Raw genomic sequence first — 24,837 nt, 5'->3', positions numbered from 1 at the left:
CACCAAGACGTTCCATGGCTTTGTTTCGCATTTCTTCGGCGGAAGCTTTATCTTCAGCTGTTTTATCGGCAATTTTCTCCGATTCTCTTTCTTGTTCTTCTTTTCTCTCGAGGTAATCCTCCATTATTACATCGATTTCTGATTTCTCTGGCGAAATTAATTCCAGATGCATTTCGCTCGAATCAATCCTTCCTCTTTAAGTCTCTAAGTCTGTCTCTGATCGACTTTTGTGACACATTGAAGAATGGCTCTTGTAACTGATTCAGGCTTTCAGCAATTCGGTCGAGGCAATTTCCTCTGTCACGACTTCCTAATTTGTATTTCCACAGTTCGAACAGCATAACCTCTTTTCCCAACAAGACATCGTGTTCTTTCGCCCATTTCATCGTGTTCCTGAAATAGCAGTCGATATCTAATCAAAGACAGTATATTTTAAAGGACTGAAATATTAAACTTACACACGAGTATTCAATTGACAAAATTTTTTCAGTATATCTGACTGAATCCTCGCATCGCAATGTGCTGCATCTTGTGACTACTCGAGAGCGTTGAAAGAACATTTCTATTCAAAACTGATTTATAGCCAATGAATGGATAAAAACTTAGAACCTTTGAATGAAGAAGACTAGTTTCTTTTACATTTTATCTCTCTTGGCATCTGAATTGACCTTAAAACGCCAATTTCTCTTTTTATTTATTCCCTTACCGTGCGTTTGAAGGGCTTGGGTCATTCTTTTCGCAGGTTGACATCTTTCCTGCTTGGTAAATAGGAACTATGGCGTGAATAACATTCAATGAAGTAAAAAGCTGTTTCAGGAAAGCTCCTGTTAGCATATTTGGAAAGTGTTTGCGGATTAAGTGTTAGATTCAGCAAATATTCCGAACAAAACGTGGCTTTCGACGCGTTGCTACGAAGACGACTTCAAAACAGCTCTTCTGAAGTCGTCGCCTCCTTCAAGACGACGCGCGAAATAATGCCACATCCGGTAGCGCATGCGCATAAACTACTTCTAGTGTTGAGACGTCGTCGTCCTCTGGGAAGTCATCGATTTGCAAGCTCCCTAATGTCAAGGACAAAGACAAACCGGAGGACTGACAGGGAGTAGTATATAAGATCAAATGCTGCGACTGCCAGGCTTCTTACATTGGTGAAACCGGCAGAAACCTAAGCACGCGACTGACCGCACACAGACGAGCGACGAAGAATGGTGGCGTCAACAATCACATTGCTGAGCACCATTTAAAGACGAAACATCAAATTGACTGGGACTCTGCGACATGTATAACGTATTCTACAGAATACTATCAACGTCTTACTTTAGAAGGCTGGTTTACTAACTTAGAATAAGCGCCACTGAATCGTAGCCAACAGTTACCCGCGCCGTACAAACGACTTATTGACGAGATTAAGCAAAACTAACTACGAGAGAATGACAATTTGACTAACAATAGACGACTGTTTAACTGTGACAATAGACGGATCGAAACGCACCAATTACTGATTACGATTCTTTATAGCCAATAACATCACGGCTTAACTGACAGACGACCAGTAACATCACGACGTAATTGACCAATCAGATCAATAACCTGAGTATAATACCATCAACTGACGTGATACAACTCACTTTCACTCTGAAGATGACTACCGTACAGGTTGTCGAAACGTCAGTCACTGTCAACAACAACAGTCCTATTCAGGACTACGTTCACCCGGGCGATCAAACTCAACCTACTTTTGAAATAACAATAATAATAGCTACTACTACTACTACTCTACTACTACTACTACTACTACTACTACTACTACTACTACTACTACTACTACTACTACTACTAATAATAATAATAATAATAATAATAATAATAATAATAATAATAATAATGATAATACTAATAATCATAGTAATAATAGACAAAATTTAGGTTGATTCGTCAGTCTGTGATACGATCCTTCGGCCCAGTACCAGCTGTACAGTCACGAGTCGTTTACATTAGCGTAAAGGCTGTGGTCATATTGTTTCAGGTTGACATATGTCTGAAAAAATGAAAACAATAAAAGAAATGCAGAAACGTAAAAGGCATGAGATGGTGGGATTTTTATTAAGTCACATTCGACCTCAAAAACAATTCATTTCACCTAATACTCAAACATTGTTTACGGGAAACTTTTATGATTACTGAAGGAAGACAGACAAGTAATATCCATATTGGAATCTCTCCCTTCAGATTATCAATCCAAGACTAAGGACAGCGGCACACCAGAAGTGGTCACTATAATATCAAACGTTTTGTTACATACCTAGTGGTTTAAAATTCTACAGATTCAGATCAACTGAAAACAAAAACTGAGAGGTCTACATTTTTCCGTGGTAATCCTGCTTGAGAGAGATCGGGACAAAATATTTAATTACATAATGTAAACGTTGTAAACACCTTCTCATCAGTTATTTTAGGACCCTATATGCCTTCTAAAGTCTGATACTCAACCAAATGAGCTAACCAGGTCGACGGGCGGTTTGTTAAGTAGCTTGGTCAGTAAGGCATGTAGTGTAATGGATAAATGTTTTAAAGTAAACTGCTTCTGAAGAAACCAAGCGGAATGAAAAATAAGTACAGTAACCAATTTAATATTTAATCAGTCTCTCATACTAGGATAAGAGGGCGGGAGGGGGCTGCTACACACTCCTCTCGGCTTCAGCCCTTGAATAGTCATTAGCTTCTTCCCTAAATGAACCTTCCGTATCCATGATTGTTTCTCTTACTCTTCTTACCTCATGATTTCTCTCCATCTCCTTCATTGTGTTCCTCAGTCTCTCAAACGTAGGACGATCCACTGGGTTTTCTCTCCAACAGTCAAGCATAATCTGATAGCTAATCGAGAGAAACATATCATTCATCACTACATCACTAGCCGAACTAGGGGAGGGGCCTGGACCCCGCTTATTTTTGGTCGAATTTAACCTTTCCCCCCCCCGAGGGCCGATATATATTTTTGAAGAGGCCGGTCCTTCGCTAATATTAGGTTGTGGATTGTGGATGAACGGGGGCCCTACTTATTCCTGAGGATCTGAATACGCAGGAACAGTTACGGAAACCTGATAGTCTTAGCATGACTACTGATTACTACAACTGAATCTGTGCTCATATTTTTTTCATTTCTTAGAACTTTATTTTCCCTACTCGTATTATAACTCACAGTTTAATGTCAACGTGTTTTGGTTTTGGCATTCTGTATCCTTCCTGAAGTTTCTGGGGGATTTTACGGGTATTTATATCCGGATATGGAGATCCACCTGGAAGAAATGAAGCTATACTAGGAAGAAGAGTACATCAGGGGCACCCAACGAGGATATAGTTCAAAACCACTTAACATAGCATTGTTGAAGGTATTTTAGTATTCAAACGGTAGATATAGGCATATTCTTATCCCCTAAAAACTTTTCATCTGTTCGGATTTCCTAGCTAAAAGTCTAGTGATCCGAAAATTATAGGGATAAAAACTTACCTTCTCGAAAATTTCAGCCAGGAAAAGTCTTCCGAAAAATTCTAGGTGGCCTTTTTTAGGGTCAAAATCCGTTGAAAATGGGTAATTATACCATTTTGTAGATGTTCGAAAATCCTAGGAGAGGCAGGCAAGGAAGAAATTTTACAACAAATGCTCCGAAAATTCTAGATCTCAAATCGTCTTCCGAACAGATATTTTCCCGAAAATTGCCGTTGGGTGCCCCTGGTACATAACAGAAAGAAATGTTTTTCTGTACTAGCGAAAGCATTTAAGTGAAGTTTACGCGATTTGAACAAAGTTAATATTAATACGAATTGTTAAACCTTTGCTCTGAGTTTTAGAATGTTTTGTTTCTTATAAGAACAGTACACAATATTATTTAAAAAGATAATAAAAACTGATCAAGCGTTGTTTGTTTGTTTTCTCAATCATTCCGATATGATTATTGAAATTAAGGTACATGGAGTTTTGCTTTTGTTTCATTTTGTATCTGTTCTATCTATTACGAACCATGAAAAACAAGAAAAAAAATAGAGTACACAGCAAAATATCAGAATGAACAATTTTCCCAACTCACCAACAGTAAGAGTCTCGTAAAGTACGACGCCGTAACTCCAGCTAGAGCAAAACAATCAGCGTCAGCAGAAATAACTAACTAAAATGATGAAGAGAGCGTGCACCGGCTTTCTAAAAGCTACAGTAACCTTTGAACTTGTAGAGTACCACCTGCACAAGCAGCACAACAGAAATCTCTTTCATTTTGTTGAGATAAATATCGTTGAAGTTTAATTATTGAACGTAACATTCCTTTCTTTTTAGGCATAAAAGCGACAGACGAAAGCCTTGTGACTCATCGGAAAAGACAACATTCTACATGCTTAACGTGAAAAAATGTTAACCTTAATACAAAAAACGGTCAGTGTAAAACGAAGACTGCGGACTGCGGACTGCAGACTGCGGACCAGGGGTAAAATGCAGACTGCAGACTGAGAGTAAAATGCAGACTGGGGTAAAATGCAGAAAAAAGACTGTAGACTTTTTTAAACATTTGTGCTCCTTCTTCTCCAAATCGGTGAAACAGCTAGCCGGTATCAGTTACACACTTAGCTTCCTAGTCGAAGTGGATTGCACATTCGCCTGAAGTTTCAATGAACATCCGAACAGCTTAAGTCTGTGTACCTTGATTTGCAATACTTTCACAGAAGGTCATCCAAATTTTCTGCAGAACATCTTTCTTTGTTGTTGGAATGATTTACTCCCTTTTTTATCGCCATAATTCTTCCTGTACAGTATTTTGGGTCAGCAGCTTCCATTTAAGCATAAACATCGTCGTGTTGTACCAATTCACGGTCCATGGTCACCTATATCGAAAACTTCGCGTCTTAAAACTTGAAGCATGAGGTCTCTCGGACGGAAAAAGGTTCAAGATTGCGATTATATGTTTTTGGGTCGTCGACAACGTTCTAGGGAAGAAAGTCCTGAATGGATTTGTGAAAGCAGATGTCAAGTAAGTGTTCGTTTACATGTATTTGCGGGATTTTTTGACCCTTAAACCTTTCCACAACTACAGTTTATGCTCGGTCTGCATTTTACCCCAGCCTGCGTTTTACCCTCAGTCTGCAGTCTGCATTTTGCACTCAGTCTGCATTTTACCCCTGGTCCGCAGTCTGCAGTCTGCAGTCCGCAGTCTGCGTTTTACACTGACCGATACAAAAAATACTCACACATCACTCTGTGTAGTGTATGTTCCATACATCAACGATTCATAAGCAGTCCATTTCACTGGCAGACGCCCCTTAGAAAACAATCAAATTAGAATCAATAATAATTTTTTAAAATTTAATTCCCGCTCTTATGCCGATGTTTTGATTGTTTTTACTTTCTCAGCAACTTTTGAAACACCGCTAAGGATACTCGAGATTTCAAAGTAGCTGTTACGAAAAATTGTATTGCGTGACTAGCGTGACTTTCTAGAAGGTTCGCGAGAGTTCATAGTTTGTTTATTTTAGGATCTTGCGTAAGCGTTTCTAAAGCGGTGAATTTTGTAATCTTTCTATAATTAGACTATTTGGAAAGTTCTAGAATCTTGTCGTAAAGGTATATAAGTAGGCGAGTCCGAGTTAAGTTTTAACTAGTTTTCACAAGCGAGGAGAGTTTGACGTTAGTCGTGTTTAGCGAAGTGTGACGAAGCAGTGTTTACTCAAGTTGGCGGAGGCCGTGTAAGTTTATCAAGTTAATTGAAGTTGGCGGAGGCCGTGTAAGTTTAACGAGTTACGTGCTGTTGTGGAGTTTTACTCAGTGGAAACTACGTTCATTCTTGGAATAAATCTTCTTGTTACTGTTCCGACAACCCTGCGTTCAGTTTGGTTTGCAAGCTACTCGTCCTCTAAAAGATTACCCGCGTAACATTGGGGGCCTGTCCGGGAGAGGAATTCAACTGTTTGCCGACTACAGTAACCAGGAAAGGACAGTTCAAGAAAAAGGAGTATACAGAGAAGGGAGAAGAACTGTTACGAGGAAGTGTATAGAGTGTGTTTGCTGTGAACTACTGCTGTGGAAATGGAAAAGCTTTTGCAGATACGGAAAGAATTTGGATTGGAGGGAGACAAGCTGCTCGAGTTTGTAGAAAAACAGCTAAAGTTAGAAGAAGAAAGAAGGAGGGAGGAAGAAGAAAAAGAAGAAAAACGTAGACAGATTGAAGAAGAAAAGGAAGAGAGACGTCGAATACTTGAGGAAGACAGAAGAAAGGAAGAAGAAGAGAAAGAGGAAAGGCGTAGAAGAGAAGACGAAGAAAGAGAAACTACAATCAGGGACAAAAGTAGTTGACACACTTGTTTAAAACGGGTGCTTTTAACAAATATTGAATTCATTTATTATTTCGTTCCTTTTAAACGCCGTAAATCCCCCGACCCCCCGAATCAATGTTGTCTGAAGTAAAAAAAAGACTTGAGGGTCCAAAATTCAACATTGATTTTCGGGGGAAGGGGTTGGGGTAGACAGGGGAAGGAGATAAGTATATCCACTATGCAAAAAGGGGCCATTTTACGGAAGTGTGTCAACACTTTTGTCCCTCATTGTCTGAATGCAAAATTTTGCTACTGCACACAAGTTAAGCCGTGTATAACACTGATTTTAACTGAACTTAAAGGAATCAATGACATAATTATGTTATTGGTGGTGGGGGTGACATAGACTTATTCACGACCGAATTCTAGGGCCAATTCGAATTACGCGATGACGTAATGAAAGGGCTGCGATATCCAGAATTAACGTCGATATGGTTTACAAGCTAAAACTGACGCTGAAACTCGCGCCTATGTACAACTTTTGATGAATTTCAAGGAGGTGCGTACTGAAAATATTTTTAATAAAGTGGATAATTCTTCTTTCCTCACTTTATCCTATTGTTAAGGCCCAAACAATCACGGATTAGCCTCCTCCTCAGGCGCTTCGTTTTTCGCAAGGCAGAGGCGAGCGCGAAACGAGTGACTGGTGATGAACCGCAAGGGACCATGGGAAGGGTACAGACGGCAGGCGAAGCGCCTGCCAGATCTTGTGTCGTTTTCTTGGCAAAAAAGTCGTTTTCTTGGCACGGCCCAATTTTTGGTCTTTTTAAGTCTTGGAAGCTGTTACATGAAGTAGTTTTTGGAGTCTTCCCAGGAGTCCTGGTGTGATTAAAGTAGAAAGCATGGCTTCGTTTCATTCAAGTTGTCTCAGTCAATTCCTCAGTTAATAGCCGAATAACATGGTGTCAGAAGTTAAAATCGTAGTAACAAGAATTCTAAAGCGGTAGAAGAAGAAGAGGAACGTTTCAGAGAAGCCGTCGTTGTTGTTGTGGTATTATTTTCTTGTTCGCGAGTCGTGCACGTGGTGAGACGTCGCCATATTGTTTAGCTGAAAGAAACTAGAAAGCATCAGAACTTTCAGAAATTCGTTTTCTTCAACATGCCATTTTATCAAATACCACCGCCAGCGCCCATGAACGTAAAGGATGATGTATCAACAAATTGGAAAATGTTTAAAGAAGCTTGGTGTTATTATGTCACTGCCACTGAACTTAACAAGAAACCTAAAGAAGTACAGGCTGGGGCTTTATGCAGTGTTATGGGAATGGACTGTGTGAAAGTAATGAATAGCCTTACCACTCTAACTGCATCTGACAAGAACGATCCAGAGAAGATTCTTTCTGCCTTAAGCGACCATTTTATGCCTCAAAAACATTTGTTGTTTGAAAGAGTAAAATTTGGGTTTGCCAATCAAGCTGAAAATGAAAGCATTGATCAGTATGTAGTGAGATTGCGCCAGCTTGCTGAGTCATGTGAATTTGAGAATCTTTGTGAGAGCTTAATTCGTGACAGATTGGTCATTGGCACTCGAGACTCTTCCACCCGTAACCGCCTACTTCAAGAACGCCCTGTGCCGGGGTTAGCCAGGTGTATTGAAGCTCTTCGAGCCAGCGAGTTATCTAGGATTCACAAAGAGCAGTTTAAAGACCCTGTTGATTCGCCAAACACTGCTCATGCAGCAGAAAAGCATCATTCAACAAATGAGAAAAGGAAAGGAAATCGTGGTAGTAGCAATGGAAACTTGAGAGGTCGTAACAAGTCTGGAAAAGAAAAACCATCTGGTCTATGCAAGTTTTGTGGCACCGAACATCCATATGATAGAGCCAAATGTCCTGCGTCTGGTAAAACCTGTCACAAATGTGGTAAACAAGGCCACTTTGCCGTGAAGTGTCATGTAAAGAGGCAGTCCCCAAGTAAACCAGACAAGAAGGTTCATCAAACAAGTGGAGCGCATCAGAGATTTGCAGAGGATAGTGATGAATCAGATGATTCTATTTTTATTGTAGAGCGCGTTGGAGTTGTCAGTAGCAATGAAACCAGATCCTCCTTTATGGTGCCCTTCACGTTTCACACAGAGTACAGCCCTACGGTTACAACTCAGCTGGATACTGGAGCAACTTGCAGTGCAATGTCCTATGCAGATTTGTTGAATATTTTGCAACTTGGCGAAGTTCAGTTGGATCCACCTGGAGGCAAGATAAGGCTCTATGACGGTAGTGTTGTCAATCCACTTGGTTCGTACACATTTTCAGTCAGCCAAAACAGTGGCCCTAAATGCAAGATAAAATTTGACATCTTGGAGAATGCACCTTGGCCAATCATAGATGGCAGAACATGCGTTGACCAAGGTTGGATATCCCTAGGAACAGAAGCGTCTGTTCACTCATTAAATAGCAAGCAATATGAACCCCTCACTATGGAGGAACTTTTGAAGGAATATGAAGATGTGTTTACAGGACTTGGTTGCCTGCCCGGAGAATATCACATTGAAGTAGATCCAGCCATTAAGCCAGTGCAGCATGCTCCTCGACGTGTACCAGTACCACTCAAATCAAAGTTGAAAGAAAAGATTGATGAAATGGAAAAGCAAGGCATCATTGTCAAGGAAACTCAGCCAACAGAATGGATCAGTAGTCTTGTAGCTGTGCAGAAGCCAGGGAAACTGAGGGTGTGCATCGATCCGCGTGATTTGAATAGAGCCATAAAGAGGCCAAAGTATCAGATGCCGACAGTGGACGAGGTGCTACCAAAGCTGTCAAAAGCAAAAGTATTTACAGTATTAGATGCCAAAGATGGATTCCATCAAGTTAAGCTTGACAATGAAAGTTCACTCCTTACAACATTCTGGACCCCTTTTGGGAGATATCGCTACCTTCGCATGCCACAAGGAATCAGCAGCGCCCCAGAAGAATATCAACGGCGCCAGAATGAAGCGCTCGCAGGCCTCAATGGAGTAGAAGTAATTGCAGATGACATCTTATGTTATGGCAGTGGAGAATCTATGGAAGAAGCTTTAGCAGATCACGATCGCAATTTAGTGAACTTGCTAAAGCGTGCACGTAGTGTTAATCTGAAATTTAACAAGAACAAGTTGAGGTTGAAGTTAGACCAAGTAACTTACATGGGACAGTTGTTCACGTCAGAAGGACTAAAGCCTGATCCCATGAAAGTCGAAGCAATTGCAAGCATGCCTCGACCAGATGATAAGAGAGCAGTCCAACGTCTTCTGGGATGTGTTAATTATTTGTCCAGGTTCATGCCACAGCTCTCAAAGGTGTCTGAACCACTACGCAAGTTAACTGAGAAGAATGTCATGTTCACTTGGGACAGTTCACAGGAGGAAGCTTTCCAAGCAATCAAAAGCATGATCAGCTCTGCACCCCTGTTGAAGTATTATGATGTGGCCAGTGAAACCACTATACAATGTGATGCCTCAGAGTCTGGTTTGGGAGCAACCCTGCTCCAAGAAGGACAGCCGGTTGCATTTGCATCACGGTCGTTGAGCACTGTTGAACGCCAGTATGCTCAGATAGAAAAGGAATGCTTGGCGATTGTTTTTGCTTGCAGTCGTTTTAATCAGTACCTACACGGAAGAGAACTTACAACTGTAGAAACAGACCATAAGCCATTGGTGCCCATTTTCCAGAAGTCTATTCATTCAGCGCCTAAAAGGCTACAGAGAATGCTCCTGCGTCTGCAAAGGTACAATCTAAATGTGACGTATCTTCCTGGTTCCCAAATGTACATAGCGGACATGCTTAGCAGAGCTTACCTACAAGTTGACTACACCCAGTGTAAGAGGACACCAGAGTACCAAATCTTCCAATTCAAGCAAGAACAGCAGCTGTTTGAAGAAATTGCCAGCATCAATCAAGTTGATTACATGCGCTTATCTGAGGGTACCCATCAGCAGATTAAGCAATGCACTCTTGCAGACCCCACTTTGCAGACTCTAATGAACACTGTTACTACCGGATGGCCAGTCTCCAAAGAAGATGTTCCACCTTGCATTCGAGAATATTGGAATTACAAAGAAGAGTTAACAGTGCAAGACGGAGTATTGTACAAAGGAATGAAGGTCATTGTTCCCATTTCCATGAGACCGGTACCTCAGATGATTGCCAGAGTCCATTCCAGTCACTTAGGATCCGATGCCTGTGTACGTCGAGCACGTGATGTGTTATTTTGGCCAAGTATGTCAGGCCAAATCAAGGAACAAGTTCAAAACTGTGAAGTTTGCAATGACTTTCTAGCCAGACAACAGAAGGAACCGTTAATGACGCATAAGATTCCAGATACCCCATGGTCAAAGGTTGGTCAGGATCTCTTCACCTATGGAAGTGAGACCTTCCTAGTGACTGTTGACTATTACAGTGATTACTTTGAACTAGATTTGTTGCAAGATGCAACTACAGAGTCTGTGATCAAGGCAACAAAGTCACACTTTGCCCGGCATGGTATTGCAGACATGATTACAGACAATGGTCCCCAATATTCAAGCGATCAGTTCGCCGCTTTCACACGAGAATGGGAATTCCAGCACACAACCAGTTCGCCACTCCACAGTCAGAGCAATGGCAAAGCAGAGTCAGCCGTTAAGATCGCCAAAAATCTGGTTAAGAAGGCTAAGCGAGAAAACAAAGATCTCCAAATGGCCCTGTTGGAATGGCGAAACACGCCTGACGTTAACAATTTAAGTCCGACTCAAAAGCTCATGTCAAGAAGAACTCGGACCACCATCCCCACCGCTGAAGGGTTACTCAAACACGAAATTGTCGACGGTGTACATGACAACATTAAACGTAAGAGGCAGCAGACCAAAGCAGCTTACGACAAGAGCGCAAGACCATTGCCCGAGCTTCAAATTGGAGAACCAGTACGTCTTCAGCCAGTAAACCCCAAAGCTCCATGGGACAAAGGCTCGTGTGTGGCAAAAGTCGGCCCACGTTCGTACCTGATCGAAACAGATAACGGAAACCTATACAGACGTAATCGGAAGTTCATTCGCCAAGATCCTAGTCAAGGATATCAGCAGCCCATCATCACCGATAGCAGCTCCACCAAGCAGAGCTCACCTTTGCCAAAGACAACAGATGTCCACCCTGAACCTACAGCGAAAGAAGAAAGGAAATCGCAGCAACCTCAGACTCTCGTTACAAGAAGTGGCAGAGTCAGCGTTCGCCCATCAAGATTCGCAGACTACTTTTAATAGACGATTTATGAACTGAACTTTGACATTAACTTTAGTTCTTTGTTGAGTTTTACTTTTAATTCCTAGGATCAAGTCAAGATATAGCAGAAAGACATTTAAGTGCATGTTTTAGGCCAGATAATTTCTAAATTCAAGTCGCTGATTTTTAGTAAGATCGTTTATTACTGTAAAAGGGGAGATGTTACATGAAGTAGTTTTTGGAGTCTTCCCAGGAGTCCTGGTGTGATTAAAGTAGAAAGCATGGCTTCGTTTCATTCAAGTTGTCTCAGTCAATTCCTCAGTTAATAGCCGAATAACAGAAGCGATCAATTTTAGTAGCATATTGTTGTAAACATTTTAAACTTTGAGTAGACAGGTGAATGGCTTAAAATTTCAAAACCTGAGGTAGAAATAACGGACAGGCTGCAAAGGAGTCGGATTCTGCTGGATTCTTACGAATCGAAGACCTCTAACAAAATATTTTATGACTTGACGGTATCGGGTAAGTCTTATATTTTAGTATTTAACTTGTCGTTTATTGCAGAATCCGGATTAGTAAAGTACAGCGCCGGCGACTATGTTTCTATTTTTCGCTCTTTTAGGCGCAATCCACCGAACAACGAGCAAGTAACCTTGTGAATTGAAAGAAGTGTAAGGCCTAGCTAGATTGTGCAAGGTCAGGAGTTGATTATCAAGACCACATTATGCCCTTACACCAAGATTTAAGTCTGCGACGTTACTAACTATGAAACCAGGGACAGATGGATATATTTCAGTTGATGCTTTTGACAAAATAAATAAAAATGCATAACTTGTTGAAGCTTAAAATTACCTAACTCTCGGTATAAGATCCCCAGATTCTCGAGAGATAAGTAATGAACTTTATTTTCGGATCAGGGAAGGGGTTGAAGAGAAGGAAAGTGCCAGCATTGATTAATCCATCATTTTGGACTACCTCTCTCCATCTTGATGAGGGCAACGAAAATCTCCAGCTATAAAGGCAGTCTTTTCTAGCTTAATTTTTTTTAGTATTTGAAATACCAGGTGACATACCAGGTGAGCTTTCGCGCGAAAACTTGATATCTGCACATGCGAAAATAACATGTTATCTTCACATGTGAAAATGTGACCTTTGCTATGGCTACATAATAAATCGCACCTTTCACACCCAAAAACTATTAAAGTGAAATGGTTTGGTATTTCATTGGTGTTTATATAATAAATAGAACATTACATGGCTACTTGGAGATACGAAATTTGTCTTCTTGTGTTGAAAAAATATTTCACTGGTTCGCCGCGCTCACTCATGCAATATTTTTCAACATTCGAAGGGCATTTTTGTCTCTCCGCGCAGCCATGTAATATCCTCTATATATTGTACAATAATTAATGCTAAAATATATTTATCGATTTTTTCCTTTTGTTGGAGATTTTTTTATTGCTCTCATTAGTTATAACTTTATTTCATTTTATTTACGGGTGTAAAAAAATAAAATATTCATATTCCTTGCGATTCGATTCGCTTTCGATTATTGACTTTCGATTTTGATTGTTTCGATTCGATTACGTAAATGTTTCGTAATTCCTATAACATAACGCGTAATGTAAACAGCATGCAACCCTAAATCCTCAATATAAGAATAGTAACAGAGACGGGAGGATTCACAGTCGCTTGGTTCGTCGCCATGTTTGAGAACCTGACAAAGAGTGTGTTGCATATGGTTTATTGCCTTATTTGGAAATTCTCAAGGGGAGGTTGAAGGACAGCATTTTTGCCAGACAACTCAAAATGGCGCACGAACTGCTATCGTCTTTTCTCGTCAATCAAAAACGCACATTAAAGAGTTCTGGATTCTTATTTTAGAATATAATAACTCACTGAGGGCACCCTGGAAAAGGTGTGCAAAAACCGAACCAAAATTGAAATGCGGAAGCAAAGAATCCTGAATTGAACTGAATGGTCATAATCACGATTACGGTAATGGAGAATTTGATTAATTGTTACACTACTAATTTTATTTAGCTAGATGTCTGGCATGATGGCAACCCTATTGCAAGACTAAAAATGTTTGAATAAAGGTTGAATAAAGTATATAGTTCAGTTAAAACACAATGATTCAATGACCACACTATTACATCTCATTCAAACTCCAGGTCTGTGGTCTCAATGTAACTTTGTTGGGACACACAAATGTAAAAGAAGGGGAAAAGGCTTAACCCTCTTTTTAACAGAAGTCAGTTCAATGACAACATGTCTATTCAATAATCTCAGTAGCCCATGTACAGCAATTTTTTTCTGAGGGGAAGGGGCAACTGTACACATGCTTTTATCACAGTATTAGTTCAAAAAACACACATCAACCCAATTTCCATTGTCCAAAATAAAGGAATTATAGGAGCAAAGTATTTTATTACTTTGGGCAAGACAGCTAGATCGAGTTTAAGTTGGATTAGGGGTGCAGGTTTTCTCTTTTGCTGACCATAGTTCAATGACCTGACCACATCTCAGTTCAATAATCACGACAGAAGTTCATGAAACATTCATCAACTCAATGTCCAGTGGCACTAATTTAAGGAATAGGAGCAATATTTTTTTTTTCTCTGAGTGAGGTGGAAGCAATGGAAAGGGGTGAGGGTTTTGCATGGCTGAGCTTCTGGTCCATACTTAAAACAGCTGGTATTTTTCATTGCTTGACACTGTTAACAGACCTGACATCAGCCTACTAATAGTGTAGTGTAGTGTTTTTTACTACATATCCTTCCAGTTTGTCCAGGGGCCTGTTTTTACTGTTCTTTCCATTACACATGCTTGTATCTTGATTATAATTTTGTAGTTAAAATTTCTAGGAAGGGGGTTGGGGGTTAGTAGTTATGCAGAACCATCTATACTTATCTTAACGTTTTTTGCATTTCAAGGTAATTCTGTGTCCGATGATAATTATTAGATGATCTTGTATTCCTCTGCAACTCCAAAGCAGGTCAAAAACTACCCCTTCAGAAGACTTTTGAGGGGAATTTTATGCTACCACAGGTTTGCCAAGAAAGGAACCATGTATAAGCAATCACAGGAACAGCAATGTTGAATCTGGGTAGAATGATCCCAAGAACTTCATAATACTCAGTCTTTCCTACCACCAGTTGGCAATAGGACAATACAATCATTATTCTCTAAAATGGCATTTACAGCATCTTGTTTGCCATGAAATTTGAAATATTCAAACACAATTATTTTTTTAAAATAGTGTCTAGGGCAACGTCTCCTGCCTGGCCAAATGGTAGTTACGATGGTATCTCATCAACTACATCACCCTCTTCAATCAGGGTAACAAAATTGTCTATCAAATTGAAACCAAAGTTACCAATAATTTATTTATTAAGACACAAATGATGTGTTATAAAAGAGCATGACAAAACCAAATTGGTCTACTGTGTAATATCACAAAAACAAATAAAAAACAATACAGACAATAAGTATTTGCTGCAAATTCGACACAGTTTCATCATGAAATGAGGTATATAAATAAAAAGTTAGTAGAATTTATTTACACTGGGCTGTGCATTCAGTGACAAGTCTAGTACCCAGTGAGGTAATCGAACAATAAAAAAATACAAGTTGGAGTTAGTTTTGTGGCTGTTTTTCCTGTACATAAGCTTACATTTTCGAGCAAATGATACACAATGCGAAATCCTGAGACAAAAATTTCACAGATTTAAAAAATATTTTATAATCTATTTCATAACATAACTTAGAGGTCTTGAGACTAGACTGGTTTGTTGCCTTTTCGAGTACTCAAGATACAGCGTGCAGCAAATAGTATTTTAAAGCTTTACAAAATATTTGGCTTCATTTGACTGTTGCAACAATTTTCAGCTCGCCATTTGTCACTTCGACTGAAGAGATTGCTTCATCTCTGGGGACCTTAACAGAAACGATAACTAACTTACTAACTTTCCTGACCGGCTGTTACCTTGGCGTGCGGCAGTTTCATTAAATTAAAGGCAGTACTGTCCCGTCCGCGGCTAGTAGTTTTAGCTAGTTTTTCGATATAAAGTTCGGTAGTAAACATTATGTAGTTCGGTAGTAAACATTATGATGCTCGAGTCCAATGAGTGGGGTGAAAACAGCTTCCTCTTCACACACACGACGTGGATAGGCAATGATTTGCTCAAAATTCGCAAATGAACAGGGCTGAACTTATTTTAAAAATTGCATATTGGCCCGCCATTACTCTTGCCGTCATCTTGAAAACAAGATCTGCCAGACGTCTTGCCCGTTGTCTCCTTCCCGCCTTCCTTTGCGCGCACATTTTCATCAAAAGTACGAGGTACGAGGCAGATCACGGATAGAGTAATAGCCAATTCAATAAAAAAACTAAGGACGGCGTAGCAAACATTGCAAGTGTGCACGAAAACAATTACTTTCAATCCCACCTCGTGACACCCTGTGTGACAAGATAACGCAACCCAAATAGCGTGACATAAGCGCATATGTCTGTGTTTTTCGACTGCATTTCTTAAGCGAAACCCTGTGTTTTTGTGTATTGTCGGCAGAGAAAATACGAAAACAATTACTTTCAATACCACCTCGTGACACCCTGTGTGACATGATAACGCAACGCAAACAGCGTGACATAAGCGCATATGTCTGTGTATTTCGACTGCATTTCTCAAGCGAAACCCTGTGTTTTTGTATATTGTCGGCAGAGAAAATGAAAAGAGAGCTTTGAAACGTGAACTGGTATTTGAATCTCAAAGAAAACGAGCGCTCAAACTGAGGAAAACACTGCTTCTTTCGTGTTACAACGGTTAACCACGTTTCGGCAAACGGAAAGTAACATTAGTCTGTTATGACCTCTTAATGTCGATATGTATTCTCGTGGTTAACCGTTGAAACTCCTTATTTGCACCACGGCGCTGGAATTTTTCTCGCCAAGAATACGTATTGCGAAGCATTTTCTACATAGCGGAATCTTCTTTTGCCTTTTGTGAGGAATTAGCGCATAAAAAAGGAAAATTTTCCAGCGCACGGCCGTCGTCGATCACGTGTTATCCCGCTTTGCTTGTCGTCAGGTGAACTCCTGGGCCAAAGTAATTGCTGTTTTGGCGATGATACAAACTGGTGTGTCTATCTTGAAAACAATTTCTTTGGCATTCTGTGATTTACGAGCTGGGAAATGAAATAGTTGTCCGTCCAACATCAATAAACAATCATGAATAAATGGCAGGCGGTCATGTAAAATCATTACAAAAGTACATTCCTAACCTGGGCTAAGCTGTTCGACGCCTACCTACGCTAAAGGTTTGGATCAGTTAGGTTAGAAAAGGTCTCAAAAAATAAAAAAAACACATCTACATATAGGGCACAGCACAAACGGCTGGCCCATCATTTGTGAGGTTCATAACCTGTATATTGTTCACGTCCTTTCACTATAATGGCAAAGGTCAATGTCAAGAATATTGCATGTCCTCTCTGTTACTCTGCAGTACTTCATTCGCTTAAGTGAACCATTCACCAGAACAATTTTCATTGTACCTTAATGTTTCCATCCTTTTTCCACTATTGATAATACTTGTGAAAACATTACATCCGCAGCAACGGCATTGATCACAACACAAATCATTTCGTCTCGACCCGACAGGGTATCAGGAACGCGCGCGGGAGTACAAGATTAAGTAATGACATACGCTTCGTACATTTTACTCTACGTTTACTACAAATCAGGACGAAACTCTATAAATTGATGTTTAAAAACAAGCAATTTGGCCCATAGAGTAACGTCATCGCACAAAAATTCAGCAGCGTCAAAAATCTAGCCGGAAAACACAGATACATATTTCAGACAATCAGGGACAAAAGTAGTTGACACACTTGTTTAAAACGGGTGCTTTTAACAAACATTGAATTCATTTATTATTTCGTTCCTTTTAAACGCCGTAAATCCCCCGACCCCCCGAATCAATGTTGTCTGAAGTAAAAAAAAGACTTGAGGGTCTAAAATTCAACATTGATTTTCGGGGGAAGGGGTTGGGGTAGACAGGGGGAGGGGAGAAGTATATCCACTATGTAAAAAGGGGCCATTTTACGGAAGTGTGTCAACACTTTTGTCCCTCATTGTAGGCGGCAAGAACGCGAACTGAGAAAACTAGAACTGGAAGCAGACCTGTTGAAGCAGAAAGAGGCTATTGAAGCCGCTAAGAGAGAGCATGAACTAGAGCTCGCTCGTTTAGCACAAGCCCGTAACGATACCGAACGTACTGAAGTGAGAGAGGATAGGGCCAAGGCACCCAAGCTTCCCTCATTTGTTGACGGCAAGGACGACTTGGATGCTTATCTACAACGATTTGAGAGATTCGCAACTACAGCTAAATGGGAGAAGACAGGATGGGCTTCGAAACTTAGTGCTCTTTTGTCTGGACGTGCCCTAGAGGTTTATTCGCGATTATCTGAGGAAGCAGCCCAAGATTATGATCGAGTGAAGACGGACACAGGTCCTTACTGACACCGGTAGATTTTTCGACTCGCTACCCTGAGGCTGTACCACTAAAGAAAATTGATACCGAGACTGTAGCGGAGGCATTGGTAGATATCTTCAGCTGTCTAGGAGTACCCGAAGAGATCCTGAGTGATCTGGACACACAATTTGTTTCGGATTGCATGAGAGAAGTCACTCGCCTACTAAGCATTAAACAGCTTACAACAACACCCTATCACCCGATGTGTAACGGTTTGACGGAGAAGTTTAACGGAACGATGAAGTCTATGCTGAAGAGACTGTGTAGTGAGCAGCCAAGACAGGGGCATCGCTACATAAACCCACTGTTGTTTGCTTATCGTGAAGTCCCCCAAGAGTCCACTGGTTTTTCGCTGTTCGAGCTGTTATATGGAAGAGCTGTTAGAGGACCAATGACTATACTCAAACAGCTGTGGACGAAAGAAGTTGAGGAGCCTGAAGTAGAGAACAGTTACCAGTACGTTTTCGAGTTGCGAGAGAAGTTAGAAGATACCCTTAAGCTCGCCCATAGTGAATTGGAGAAAGCCCAGCAGAAAGGAAAGCACTATTACGACCGCAAGTCTAAGGTTAGGAAGTTTCAACCAGGTGAGAAAGTGCTTGTGCTGCTACCTACCGACCATAACAACTTACTTATGCAGTGGAAAGGTCCCTTTGAAGTCAGTTCAGTAGTAGGTCTCAATGACTACAAAGTGAAAGTAAAAGGCAAAGAGAAAGTTTACCACGCTAACCTACTTAAAAAGTATTTTGAGCGAGAGGAGACTACAGTCGAAGGAGCAGTAGCTGTTGGAGCAGGCGCTACGAGTATAGACGATGCTGTCGACTGTGCAGCTAAAGTTGATGAAGCAGAGGAAGAAGAGGTTGATTTCTTAGAGCTTGGTGGATACGTGGCCAAGGAGTCAGTCGAGGACGTTTAAACTGGACCGAATCTTACGGACGAGCAACGAACTGAATTTACGGATCTGGCTAAACAGTTCACGAATTTGTTTTTTGAAGCGCCAGGTACCACAGATCTCGTTTAGCATCATATTAAACTCACCTCAGACGAGCCAGTTAGATCAAGACCTTACCCTGTGCCTTACAGCATGAGAGAATCACTGAGAAAAGATATCGCTGACATGATCAAAATGGGAGTTATTAGAGAGTCCAGTTCTCCGTACTCGTCACCTGTTGTAGTGGTGAAGAAAAAAGACAACACAAACCGCGTGTGCGTTGATTATCGGAAATTAAATAAACTAACTGTATTTGATCCTGAGCCTATGCCAACTGCTGAACACTTGTTCCAGAAGCTTAGTGGAGATAAATTCTTTTCAAAAATTGACCTTAGGAAGGGATACTGGCAGATAGCTATACCAGAGGAGGACATACCGAAAACTGCGTTCGTAACACCTGACGGGTCGTACGAGTTCTTGAAGATGCTGTTTGGAATGATTAACTCGGCGGCAACACTGAAGCGCGAAATGAAGAAATTGATAGAAGATCTAGATGATGTCGACTTCTACTGGGATGATATATTGGTTCACACCCGTACGTGGGAAGAACATATTAGAGCCCTCGGAGAGCTGTTTTCGCGCCTTGTACAAGCTGGGTTGACTATTAGACCTACCAAGTGCCTATTCGGAGTAAACAGTGTGGATTTCCTAGGCCACCGACTGGAGCAAGGAATAATTGGTCTACATCAGGATAACGTGGAGAAAATTAAAGATGCCCCAAGGCCAAGCACAAAGAAACAGGTGCGGTCATTTATGGGTCTAGCAGGATACTACAAAGATGTCATACCCAACTTCGCAGCGATCGCAGCGCCCTTATCTGATCTCACACGGCAAGGCCAACCCAATAAAGTTGAGTGGAGTGAAGCACAAGAAAAAGCCTACCAAACAATCAAGTCCTACCTAACAAGCGAACCTATTCTACATCTCCCCGATCCAGCCAAAACTTATTTCTTACGGACGGACGCTTCCAACAATGGAATTGGTGCAGTATTGATGCAAAGGCACGGTGAGAAATTATTCCCTGTTTGTTATGCAAGCAAGAAATTGTCAAGTGCGGAGCGCAACTACTCTACAATCGAGAAAGAGTGTCTAGCGATTGTATGGGGAATCAAGAGATTTTATCTATATCTGTACGGTGTACCTTTTGTGCTGCAGACAGACCACGAGCCGCTGAAGTACATGGACAGCGCAAAATATACCAACGCACGACTAATGCGATGGGCCATGTTTCTACAAAGTTACAATTTCAAGGTGGAAGCCATCAAAGGATCAGAGAATGTTGGAGCGGATTATCTTAGTCGAGTGGAAGAGTAACGTGAGAGACACTGGACTACCCCTGTTGTATATTAGCTTAAAATTTTTCTATCGTATTGGAAATTTAGGAAATTTCTTCTGAAAGGGGGTTATGTTACGAAAAATTGTTTATCAAGTTAATTGAAGTTGGCGGAGGCCGTGTAAGTTTAACGAGTTGCGTGCTGTTGTGGAGTTTTACTCAGTGGAAACTACGTTCATTCTTGGAATAAATCTTCTTGTTACTGTTCCGACAACACTGCGTTCAGTTTGGTTTGCAAGCTACTCGTCCTCTAAAAGATTACCCGCGTAACAGTAGCAATTTGAACCCCTGACTACAGATCTCACGCAATTTGTTGATAAAACCCGACATGATTTAAAATTAAACGGTGTGCATAGTTGAACTCACTAGACTCGTTTTGTTGTAGATGTCTTCTTGATGCACATCCCTTGCCATTCCAAAATCTGTCACCTTACATTTCTCTCCTTCACCAACCAGAATATTTCTTGCGGCCAAGTCACGATGGATAATCTACATGACAAAAAATTTTTATAAAGGCTCTTTCAAAAATCGGATGAAGATAAAAATAATATTCTTTTCAAAGTTGTGCTTAGGGCCTCCTCACATGAGCTGGGTTTCCAAGATCTCGCTTATTTACCTCTAACTTCAATGTGTTCATATGAGAGGGTGGGCTGGCTCGGTTCCCCAGATCTCGCGCGCGGTTTTTCCAACAAGGATTTTGGAAACCGGGCTTAAATTTCACATTTGAACCGGGCTCATCTGAAGAGGCCAGTTAAGTTGATAAGTTTTTATCATGAAAATTCGTTGAAGACAATCGCTTGATATAGAAAAAAGGAATCCTATCCAATACGGAAAGAAGCTTTTTTTCTTTTACAAACCACACCCTGAATTTAAAATTTGTAGTTGCTAGAGACGATAGAGGAAACCATTTTTGTACTAATTTGAGGAAAAAAGATGCGATGGTACTTTTTGTTCTATTTTGAGTAACCGCGAAGAAAGGTCATTGCTAGAGAAAGTTATTAGCAAGACAAACATCTTCCTGATTGCGCTGCGCCTGGTGTAAGTTCCCTATGGTGCCTAATGTGAGATGTCGTGAGATGGTACCTCCTTGTTCACCTTCGAAACTCTGTGTTTCTTTCATACTCGCCTAATAGAGCAGTCTCTTTTATGAGTATGGCAAGGACTGCTCCTATTACACCTCTCACACAATATATTGCGTATGACGAGGAACGCAAGTGGAGCACCTTGCTCAACTTGATCAGAAAAGACTGGTACCTATGGCCACATGTGCTGCTGGTCACAAACTCACACAACGAGCTTGGACCCTTCACACCCACGGGATAGGTATCTCTGGACAACATCGTTTATGTAACTTTTTTGGTAGATTTATTTGAGATTTATATATTCATTACGTGATATTCATTATTTGAGTATATGTTTTGTTTAGAATTGGGCAAGGTTTGTAAGACTAACACTTAAGCTTCTAATTAAGCCTTGAGTGCTCAATCGTATGTTCCATAAAGGTTTATCTTGTAGATAAATGTTAATAATATAATATCTTTCAGTTCCAATATCAGTTCTCAATTCAAATTATTACTTCTAGTTGAAATCACATTTAAAGCAAACCTTTTTTGAGGATAAGTAACACATTCCATCCGCGACCTGCCAAGCGAATTTCATTAACTGTTCTGCTGTAAGATTGGTCTGTGGCTTCATATCCGGGTCCTTAAAGTACGTGTCGTTCAGTCCTCGACTCTTCCTCAAGTAGCCCAGTAGGTCACCGTAAGGGACATACTCAATTAAAACCAACAACGGCTCTATTGTAACCAATATAATAAGAAATCTTCAAACCTGAGTTCCCACTTATGACATATCATTAGAAAATTCTCCGATTTACTCTCCGAGCAAATATTAATGATTTTGTTCGCACGAAGGGACATAGAATGAAGTTAGTACCTTTCAATGAAGATTATAAAAACTGCGACAATACAAAATCTAACTGGAGGTATGATCATCGCAGGTTTGATGCAATTTAGGGACAGAAGCGAAGGCCGAAAATAAAAAGCCCTGAATTGCAGTGAAACCCCGCTTTACAGACATCCCCTAAATGCGGACACTTTATTATTACGGGCAGTTTGCTATGTCCCTGGGGAAGGAAAGCCCTCAGCTAATACGGACACTTTCCATGCTCCCCTCAGTGTCCATATAAATTTAAACTGGGTTTAACCGCAACATTACTTCATTTTCTTTGAAACCTTGCAATATTTCTTTCAAACATGCTTAAAAAATGTAGCAAGTCATATGTTCATTTGGAAATCAATTTACTGACATTTCTATTAGTTTATGTTCTCTTTGTTTGACTTTGTTCAACTCAGTGATATATCCATTCTAATATTTTCTGCCTATTAAATTGTTCCATATGGCAAACATCATGGAGAACATACTGTGTTCCAAAACAATGGAACGGCGGCCACGTTGGTGTACCAAACTTGTTCCGTGGGAATAATTGAATACTTTTGTTATGTAAACGTTTGCTTTTATTCTAATTAACGTGTTCCTATAACTTCTGGCCATATTAGTTAAAACGCTCCATCATTCGAATCATTGGCAATATACAATCACCAGAAAAACTTATATGCCACAAATTTCAAGAAATTGAAACGTTACTCTTTTCACACATCCCTTACCGGTTTCTGTGACGCAGCCCAACAGCTTGACCACGTGGGGATGAGGTTTTAGTTTTTTCATCACGTCAAGTTCTGACAGAAGGTCCTTTTTATCTGAAGCCGGAGCATTTGCTAAAAAGAAGAACCCCAAAAAAATTCTCAATTTTTTTACCCTTACTTTATTACGGTAATCGTTTTGCCGCAGTGAGCTTTTTTCAGTGTTCTCTGTCCACTTGGTCTTTTTTGTTTTGTTTGCATCGAAACCATCCAACTGAACGAGATATCTTCTAAGTATAGTGTACTGACATACCTTTGGACTCAACCTTACCCAAATCTCCATTTATTAGTCATAGTACACCGAATTACACTACACCTTTAAGCATTTTTACTGCTACTGTCAAAGTATCCTGGCCACCACGCATGTCGTTTACTGTCGCCTTGGCAACTTGTGAAAAAGCTCCTTTACCAATGACTTTAACTATGTTGACCTGTCTGCGACTGATCTCCCAGCTTCTCGTTGAGGGATGAAGTGGCATGCAATCTGCACTTGCTGTGGATGCATGGGTCGGGGCTTCAAACGTTCGCTCCACATCGAAGGATTGTGTATCAGCCTCTACTTTAACAGCAATGGGATTCTATTGTCAAACATTGTGAGACAAGATTCAGCAGTACAACAACAACGCTCAACTGTAAAGTGCCTTTTTTAAAGTGATCGACAAATGATTGAATGAATCAAATGAATTAGTACGCTGTGCAACTCTTTGTTTTAAATATCATAATGAAAAATATCGCAAAGAAATGTTCTGAGTTCATAGGGAGAGTCCAATCAAGCTTTCGGTCATTCGCTAAAAAAAGAGAAGAGAACCTCAGGAATATATTCTCCAGGCAACGATACTTTGCTTTGCTCTGGCCTATTTCATGACCTGAGGTTAGGCGTAGGCGCATCTCGCGTTAGAATATAGAGTTTGACAAGGCAAAACGACAGGGTTTTTTTCTATCCCCCCCCCTCCCTCCATCCACCCCACCACCACTGGTTCATTCTCATCGGGCCCAAAATTCCATAAGTTGTGCACAAATGCCCTTAGCAATAACGTATTAACTTGCCATCACTAGAAGATCTCCGCATCTTAGACAATTTCTGTTGACAAGAAAGTAAATAGTACTCAAAAAACGTTTAGTCTAAAATTTGTGCCAGCGAGACGCTATTAAGCTTTTCTCGATCTGCCTGTAAGTCACATAACCTTTAATTGCCTATGATATTACCCTTATTATAAACAATCTTTGCTGAGATTGGACTTAAACACCCCGATACTGGTGGTACATGTTAGGAAGGGAATGGTAAAGTTAAAACATTTATAAGAGATGTAAGGTCTCACTTGATTCCATCCACCAAACTGACATCCTCCTCTCACAAGACATTTCACTTTTCTTATATGAAATTTCTTGATCAAATGTTCATAAAAGTCAAAGTGTCTTCAATTTTTAAGGAAAAAACAATTCAGGATAGAATGAGTAGGATTCGAACTCGGAGCATCCGATCTGGAGTGCATCACTCTAACCCCTACACCACCGAGAATTTGGTGACGAATACCAGTTTGATTTAAATATATAACCCTAACCCTAACCCAAACCCTAACCCTAACCCTACTTTGTGTACGAGTCATTAATGTGTCAACGTCAGTTTGGCGGATGGAATTAAGTGTAGGCCGAGATGTAAGGCTCAACTTTTATTTTGGATTCCTAATAGTTCCGGAAACATAAAGTACAACCTTACATCCCACGGTAAGGTAAAACAGCAGTAAGTCACCTGGGT

General features: G+C 40.5%; 2 protein-coding genes and 1 long non-coding RNA gene across 3 annotated transcripts in view; 1 reads left to right on the top strand and 2 right to left on the bottom strand.

The window, feature by feature from the left end:
• Nucleotides 1-24,837, bottom strand: part of LOC140949909 (uncharacterized) — a 192,482-nt gene that overhangs the window by 104,540 nt on the left and 63,105 nt on the right. The window lies entirely within an intron of this gene.
• Nucleotides 1,979-23,751, bottom strand: LOC140950800 (proto-oncogene tyrosine-protein kinase receptor Ret-like). The gene is made up of 9 exons (XM_073400023.1): nucleotides 23,398-23,751; nucleotides 23,046-23,156; nucleotides 21,985-22,175; nucleotides 20,746-20,868; nucleotides 5,233-5,303; nucleotides 4,086-4,126; nucleotides 3,200-3,296; nucleotides 2,775-2,874; nucleotides 1,979-2,038 (listed from the first exon to the last, which is right to left on the bottom strand). The coding sequence occupies exons 1-9, from the start codon at nucleotides 23,558-23,560 to the stop codon at nucleotides 1,979-1,981; spliced, it is 957 nt and encodes a 318-aa protein (XP_073256124.1). The 5' UTR covers nucleotides 23,561-23,751.
• LOC140950767 (uncharacterized) lies at nucleotides 11,873-12,360 on the top strand. The gene is made up of 2 exons (XR_012167207.1): nucleotides 11,873-12,047; nucleotides 12,148-12,360. It is a non-coding gene; the product is annotated as an uncharacterized lncRNA (long non-coding RNA).

The sequence above is a fragment of the Porites lutea genome, chromosome 10 (genome assembly GCF_958299795.1).
Source record: "Porites lutea chromosome 10, jaPorLute2.1, whole genome shotgun sequence".
NCBI classification, from domain to species: Eukaryota; Metazoa; Cnidaria; class Anthozoa; order Scleractinia; family Poritidae; genus Porites; species Porites lutea.
Note: the sequence above shows the minus strand (reverse complement) of the source record. Positions and strands in the feature narration are given on the sequence as shown.